We start from the raw sequence: 7,931 nt of genomic DNA, 5'->3' as shown, positions 1-7,931 counted from the left end.
TAGGAATCCCCAGAGCAGGCATCACTAGCGGAAAGCCCATCTACTGCGCCGCAGACCGACGCTAGAGTGGGCGGGGCGGGGTCCACCACCTTGCCGGCTTTGGAAGGCCGGCGCGTAGGGTTAAGAATGAGACCTGTATAGTTAATCGTCTACTGACGCCTCCCTTGGGATGAATCCAGAACTTTCAAGATTCAACTCCCTCAGCCCAGGTGCTGTCTACTTCTCAACTGTCACCACTACATCCATCCTTGGATTTCCCTAAACCTGTCTCCATGAGGCGACAGCCACTAGAAACAGTTCCAGGAAAGCCTTACGATCTGAAACTACAACTTCCAGAATCCTTTGCGCGCGGCTAAGGGGCGGTGATTCCGGAGCCGTCTCCCGCTAAGAGATGGCTGAGTCCTCGGGGTCACCGCACCGCTTGTTGTACAAACAGGTGGGCTCGCCGCCCTGGAAAGAAGCTTTCAGGCAGGTGAGTGTGAGATGTGGATCGTAATCACTTCCCTAATGGGGTCCCAAGGACCGCTGTCCTCTATGCCCTCGCTTCAGCCCTGGTCGGTCGTGAAGCAGATAACCGGAGCGCCTGGCCAGCGAGGTGTTTCTCGAACTCAAGACTACGGCAGCAGCCCCAGGTCCTGGCCACCGCCCGCTACCTCTCGGACTTTTGGCTGGAGTGAGTGCTATCCCAGGAAGCTTTGTTTTAGAATTCGAGTTTGTTTGAAATTTTAAGTGTCATGACATCGGTAGCTGATAATGTGACACCACCACTTGATGTTGGGTTACAAAGAGAAGCATTTTGTATGCATGCGTCGTGTGAGATAGAAATTATTTCTCTTCTAAAGAGTCAGAAGAGTCTCGGTTACTGTTAGGAGAGTTGTACTTAAGTTCGGGTCTCCTCTGAAGCCAAGTAGTTCCCTCTAAGAAATAGCGTATCTCCCTGTTCAGCAGTCTCTAAAGGGGTGGGTATAGTCAGAAAAGCAACCGTCATGCTAGAAGTAGTGTGTGTAGTAGGGGTTCTCAACTGTGAATACTGACATTTTGAAGAAGAGAGTTCTGTTATGGGAGGTTATTCTGTACAGTGTAGAACACTTAGATGTAGCATCCTTGAACCACCTACTTATATGACCTCAGCCAATAGCAGTTCTACAAACAGAGCTGTGACAACCAAAATGTTCTCTTGAGTTGGGGGTGGAGAGATGGCTAAGTGTTAAGAGCACTTCCGTTCTTGCAGCAGACATGGTGGCTGTAACTCCAGTTTCAAGAGGTCCCCCATTGCCAATCTTCTGGCCACTGTGGGCGCCTGCACTCATGCCATGCACATAAAACTCCTACAGGGGACACGGACACACACAATCATCAGGGTTGAGAGGTACTGTTGTACAAGAAGATCATGTCTATAACCATATGTACAGTAGCAGGATTTGGAGCCATATAAATGTCTGACGTCAGTCTGCTTTTGCAGTGACTGCACCCAATGCTTGCATTCAAGATAAAATGTGAAATATAGGCATTTGGAGGTTATGAGCAAAGCAGTATAATTTTACCTAGTTGTGTGTGGATGAGGACTCAAAAAGAATTTGTATCTAAAATTCTTTTAATATTTTACTAGCTGATTGTCGTCATCGTCCCCCCCCCCTTTCTTTTTGGTGGAATTGACCTTTTCTTTCTTTTACAATTCTGACCCAGGGATGTCTCGAGAGAATGAGAAACAGCCGGCACAGGCTCCTGAACAAGTACCGCCAGGCTGCAGGTGGCAACCCAGGGAGAGCCTCCGACAAGTTTCTTGTGCAAGAAGTGATGGAGGAAGAGTGGCATTCTTTGCAGTTGGTAGAGAATTGTCCGGAGGCCTTGGTTCAGGTCAGACAAGGAAAGGATCTGAAGCTAGGGGTTACTCCATGAAGAACTGGTGACGTCTTCCTGTCTGTCTGTCTGAGTCTTTTCAACCTACCCACTTCCCAGCCCCCACACATAATTCTAACAGCCTTTTGGCTCAGGCTTTCCTGCTTTTGAGTAGGTTATTTTATATTGATGATTCTGTAAAACTAGACTGCAGGCGTGCTACAGCCTTGTAATGAAACTAAACGTAGGAAGCTAAAAGGAAAGAAAATACCATTCTTGCTTTCCCCGCTGGAAATTTTGACTCACCATGATTGTGTTAGGGACTTCCCTTTGAAAAGGATGTCTACAGCAACATTGATTCCAGCCAGTTAAAGTTTAGAGTTGTGTGTCCATAGAAAACCATTACAGTGTATCGGACAAGCCTATGGGTAGGCATCAGAATTTAGGGATTCTGTTTAGTTTTACTGAATCACAACTTTACCGTGTTTCTTTGAGCCTTAGTATTTACATTTGCATAAAATAGAGACAGTGGCATGAGCATTTTGAGAACTGTGTAACAAAACATGGAAACCTTTGAAACCATCCAAGCACTGTGTAATAATGATTCATCTTGAGGGGCATCTGTGTGTCCTTGAGTATGCTACGTGGTGAGTGTAACCTCACCATGGTGCTTCAGAGTCTCTCAGGTCAGTCTTAGTCCAGCTTTGCAGAAGCTAAAATAGCTTTTCAAAGACTAGACCTTTTCTCATGGCCAGTCTTAGCACCTTTCCTTAGCTGCTGCCTGATTTCATCTCCCTTAAATTTGGTGGTGGGTACTCTGCTCGTCTGTTGTTAGTGTAGCGTAGCCACGTTACTGTGCTGCCAGCCAATTCTCCATGGGGACTAGTCCAGTTTCGCCAGGTAAATTTGGGGTCTTCAAGGTAGCTTCCAGTTACAAATCCCCATGGGACTTGGTGGCCGACTAATACTTCACATGGACTGTGAGACACCCCTTTCTTCTCTGTCTGTCTGTGCCATGCTCAGAAATCAAGCCCATGTCTTGCATGCTGGGTTAGCACTGCTCTTCTGAGCTCCCCTCCCTTCCCTCTACTTCCTCTTGTAGTTGGGATTGCCAGAGGACCTAGCTGTGCTGCAGGACATCGAACAGGAGCTGTGTGATGAAGGTAATCCCAGGATGTAGCCCTTTCCTCCCTAATGTGCACCTCCTCTTGTGCTGGCCTCTCCTCGACTCAGGATTGGTTTTGTTGTTTTAGATTGTCTGGGTACCAGGGATTAAACCTAGAGCTCTGGGCACAGAGGCAAACAATAACGCTATAGCCCCAGCCCTAGGATTAGTTCTTAATTACCGTTCTTCTACCTCCACCATCAGTTTAAGTGTCCACAAGGCCCTCTGAACTCTTCATTCTTGTCTGTCTTCCCAACAGTAAGGGCCATTGGCTCTGTGTCGGGAACTTCTCATTCCATAATACCATTTCCTCCATTCTGACTGCTGTGGAAGATGGGATTAGACGGAATAGCAAACGCTGTCCTCACACAGGCCACATAGCTAGCTAGTCAACTGTAGAGCTGGGAAGCAGTTCCTGTTTTTATTTTATCCTGCCTCTTGCAACTTTGTTCAGCTGAACACTGTGGCTTGTGCCTGTAGGACGTGTGATTTATTGTAGGAGGTTGGGTTTTCAGGAAGGAGCCTGAGCCTTCAAACTTCAGACTAGCCAGGGTAGCATAATAAAACCTGCCTCTTGAATAGTAAACTTGTCACTTTGCGTACATGGGCAGATCTTTTCATACACACCCCAGGGCCACCTCTCATCCATTCTTCATTGGTTGCCCAGGGATTTGTGAGCATCTGCCTCTTGGAGTTCTGATAGCATTGTGTGGCATACACTGTTGGCATCTTATATCATGGTGACTTATTCCATATGGCTTTTTCTTGACTGGGTTTCACATTTATCTGTGAAATGGAGATAATCGACCCGCTCTATGGGTACAGGACAATCCTGGGCCTTTTGCCTTGCAGAAAAGTCCATCATAAGCGAGTATGAGAAGAGTTTACAGTTTGATGAAAATTGTCTCAACGCCATGTTGGCTGAGTGGGAAGCAAACCCCCTCATCTGTCCTGTGTGTATAAAGTAAGAATTTTCTAAATTTTTTTTTAACAGTATTGGTTCTTATCCCTACTCCAAAGTGAGTGTGATCCCTCTGCCCCTTAGTTGATTGATGGAGAGGTATAGGGAGCCAGGTCTTGTTACCACAGTGATCTGGGAATCCCAATTCTGTCTCTAGGTACAACCTGAGAATCATGAACAGTGTGGTCACGTGTCCGTGTGGCCTGCACATCCCACTTCACGTAAGTGTCCACACAGATTCCCTATATACGCCGACTGTATTAAAGAACCTCTGTGCCAGTTACTTATTGTCACAGACAAGGTACCCAGCAGCAATAACCCGAGAGGTTTATTTTGGCTTATGATTTCAGAGGGGTCAGTGCATCACGGCAGGAAAAGTGAGGCAGAGTGCCTCCATGTAGGTGAAAGGCAGGACTCCTCAGCATTTTGGCTAATAGGACACAAGACCTGTTCCTAGTAGACCATGTCCACCAGATAAACTTCCTGTGCTTTGCCTGCATGTATGCCTGTGCACCACGTGTGTGTCTGGAACCCTGGAAGTAAGAAGAGGGTGTTGGATCCCCTGTAACTGGAATTACACATGGTTGTGAGCTGCCATGAGGATACTGTCAGCCCAGGTCCTCTAGAAGATCAGCAAGTGCTCTTAACCACTCATCCATCTCTCCAGATCCCCATTTTTGAGGCAGAGTCTAGTAGTAGCCCAGGCTGGCCTCAAATTCAACTGTAGCTCAACTTCTGATCCTTCTGACGTCACCTTCCATTTGGTCTTTCTACTGTGCTGGGAATGAAATACATGACTCATTCTTGCTAGGCAAGCCCTCTACCACCCGAGCTACATCCCCAGCTCTACAGTCTAAGGCTCCGAAGAATCAAACTGTTTTGATTGGTGATTTAGGGTTTTTTTTTAACCTGTTGGTTTTTCAGTATTTAAGATTAGTTGGGGCTGGAGAGATGGTTCAACTGTTAAGAGCACTGACCGCTCTTCCAGAGGACTGAGGTTCAATTTCAGTACCCACATGGGCAGCTCACAACTGTCTGTAACTCCAGGATCCACCACCCTCACACAAAAAATACCTACAGGCAAAACACCCAAAAAAAAAAAAAATTAACAAAAAGATTAGTTGTGGTTGAACTTTCCTAGTCTCCAGAGCTGACTGAGCAGAAGCTGCGGGGCTGTTTGGAGGATCATGTAAACGAGCACAGCGCACACTGTCCCCACATGCCTGAATTTTCAGTCACCGGTGGTCCAGAGGAAAAGCCCAGCCTTCTGATGAGCTGCCTGGTAAGTCTCCTCGGGACCTTTCCCCTCTTGCTGGAAATAATGGCTTAGAAATAGGTAAATATTTAATGTTTTTTGGTGGATGCAGAATACAGGAAGTATCAGCTGGGTGTGGTGGCACTTATCTGGAATCTCAGGAGGGAGGCTGAGGTAGGAAGAATCTAAGGCCAGCCTAGACTAAGTAGTGAGGAACTGTCTCAGAAACAGATGTTGGGCTGTCGAGATGTCTCGGTAGGTAAGAGCACTTGCAGCCAAACCTGACAACCCCAGTTCAGTCCGTGGACCTCATGTGGTAGAAACAGAACCGATCCCTGCAAGTTGTCTTTTGTCCTCCACAACATGTAATGTGCTTGTGCACGCCGCTTTCTCTCACACGCTCACGGATGATTAAAGCTTACGGAATGAGCAACTTAAATAGCCTGGTAAGCAAAGGGAGGGTAGGCTTAGAATTATGGCCAAGGCATTGGTCTGGAAATTGGAGCCTGCACTACATGCTTTTGTTGGGTCAGTGCAATGGCTTGAGATCTCCATACATGAGGCCATGGCCATGAATGAATGCCAGATGACCACCTTGGCATCGCTCTGCAGAGACACAGGAGAAGCGGCACAGTGGAACAGCAGATTTGTCTCAGCAAACCTTCATAAAGGTCTAAGACTCTTGCCAAATAGTAATCAGGTGTGAGGGACAGGACCAGAGAGGAGCCACCTGTCTCAGGACCCTTAAGTTTGCTGTGGGAACCAGTGTTCGTGTATATGACATATTATAGCTTCCAGGTCCCAAGTCACCAAAGTGCTGCAATGTGCCAGATACTCAGTAATAACCTGAACCCGCACATAAAATTTTTCAGTATTTTTGGGCTCCAACTGGACCTGACACCATGTTTCCCTTAGCACTGCTGAAATTACCTGTTCATGTCTTTGTTTCTGGGGACAAAGACTGTTTCTCTCCCTCTTGTTTAATTACTCTCCCCCCCACTGTCTGAGTTAGTGCATAAGTAGATACTGTGTTTCCACAAATGATTCACAGTGGCAGCAGAGTTGAAGCACAGGCCAGACAAATGGCCCTGGCCTCTGCCTTTTAGACAGTCAGTGCGGTGCTCAGATGGCTCAGTGAAAGCACTTGCCTGAGTTTGGATCCCTGCATCCCATCTAAAAGTCATGTAGGCATGGTGGCTACCTATAATCCTGGAATTCACAAGGCCAGAAGCAGGGAGATGCCTGGGACACGCTGGCTACGGACTAGCCAATTAAGGAACTCCAGGTTCAGCCAGAGTCCCTGTGTCAATAAAGTAGAGAGCAACTGAGAGTGACATCTGTCAGTTTGACTCCTACACACACACACACATATGAAGAGAAATAAGCACACCAGCCACCCCCTTGTAGAATTTCAAATGGTAGTGGAGCGCATGTTAAATTCTTTTTCTGGGGAAATATGATCTACATAGCCCTAGCTGGTCTTGAACTTGCTACTTAGACAAGGCTGGACTCAAAATCAGAGATGTGCCTGCCTCTCCAGTGTTACAGACTAAAGGTGTACACCAACTTTTTTTTTTTAAAGATTTTATTACATATACAATAGTGTTCCGCCTCCATGTCAGAAGAGGGCACCATATCTCATTGTAGATGGTTGTAAGCCACCATGTGGTTGCTGGGAATTGAAGTCAGGACTTCAGGAAGAACAGTCAGTGTCCTTAACCTCTGAGGCATCTCTCCAGCCCTACACCAACTTCTTTTAAATGTCAGTTTCAGACCAAGTACTAGAGAGGCTGGAAAGGGCAGTTAAGAACAAGCAGGCAGGCATGACAGTGTTTGCAACTTGGGAAACTAAGGTAGCGAAGTTTGAACCCAGGAGTTAAGACCAGTCTGAGCAAAGTAGCCCAACCCTAACTAGTCTCAAAGAAAAGCAGCTAATGATTGCCTGATTGCTCAGCTTTTTGTTTTAATTAAACTTGTACACACGTTGATACCCTGTAACTCAGAACAGCACTGTAACAAAACAAATGGTAGAGATGCCAGTGCTCTGGGCAGCAGCACCCTCAACTGACCAGCACTGGCTCCAGGCTATGTAGGTAGACCACTGGAGTACGGGGTTATCACCACAAAGATGAGAAACTGAGGGGGAGAAAAAAAATTAGAGTAAGCTCCAAGTTCAGTCCTTTGAGAGGTACATATGAACACATTTGAAATTCCCAAAGTGCCACTAAATCTCAGAGGGACATCAGGGATCACTGGGTTGAGATCCAGGAGTCCTCATATACTCGGGGTGAGGTGGGATATGGGCGTGGGTTACTGAAGAGGCCACAGAGAAGCAAGCTTACACCTGGGAAAGTCCCTGTCAGGGTTTGATCTTTATGGTTTCTGAGGGTACTTGGTAGTTCATCCACAAGACTTGATCTTAGCTTGGAAGCTACATTAGTGACGGCTTCATTGATAAAGCATCCCACTTAATGTTCATGGCCAGAATAATTTTCACTAACTTCTTTTCTGTCTAACCCAGGCATGTGACACTTGGGCTGTGATCTTCTAGTCATCCTGGCCTCACCTTCACTGCTGGGCTGAGAACAACTCATTCCCTCTGAGAGGGCCCTTGTATGTACAAGCCTTTTGTATATAACTTATTTTATATTAAAGCTTTTCAAACATCTCTGTTCTTGGTGTTCTGATGCAGGGCACAAGAAACAGAAAGT

At 46.6% G+C, this 7,931-nt stretch overlaps 1 protein-coding gene across 4 annotated transcripts; it reads left to right on the top strand.

Annotated features, from left to right (window-relative positions):
- The first annotated feature begins 26 nt into the window (after positions 1-26).
- Rpain (RPA interacting protein) lies at positions 27-7,891 on the top strand. Of its 4 annotated transcripts, XM_050162605.1 has the most exons (7): positions 46-472; positions 1,687-1,857; positions 2,942-3,002; positions 3,857-3,968; positions 4,123-4,186; positions 5,107-5,247; positions 7,742-7,891. In XM_050162605.1, the coding sequence occupies exons 1-7, from the start codon at positions 392-394 to the stop codon at positions 7,769-7,771; spliced, it is 660 nt and encodes a 219-aa protein (XP_050018562.1). In that variant the 5' UTR covers positions 46-391; the 3' UTR covers positions 7,772-7,891. The 4 variants fall into 4 exon arrangements, 3 of the variants coding, with proteins under 3 accessions (XP_050018561.1, XP_050018562.1, XP_050018563.1); XR_007595473.1 differs by lacking the exon at positions 4,123-4,186 and having other exon boundaries at positions 27-472; XM_050162604.1 differs by lacking the exon at positions 7,742-7,891 and having other exon boundaries at positions 31-472; positions 5,107-7,735.
- The last annotated feature ends 40 nt before the right edge of the window (positions 7,892-7,931 follow it).

This window comes from Alexandromys fortis, unplaced genomic scaffold, assembly GCF_014885135.2.
Source record: "Alexandromys fortis isolate MF-2015 unplaced genomic scaffold, M_Fortis_MF-2015_v1.1 scaffold_84, whole genome shotgun sequence".
Lineage (NCBI taxonomy): Eukaryota > Metazoa > Chordata > Mammalia > Rodentia > Cricetidae > Alexandromys > Alexandromys fortis.
The sequence above is the reverse complement of the archived record's forward strand: the minus strand, read 5'-3'. Positions and strand labels throughout refer to the sequence as shown.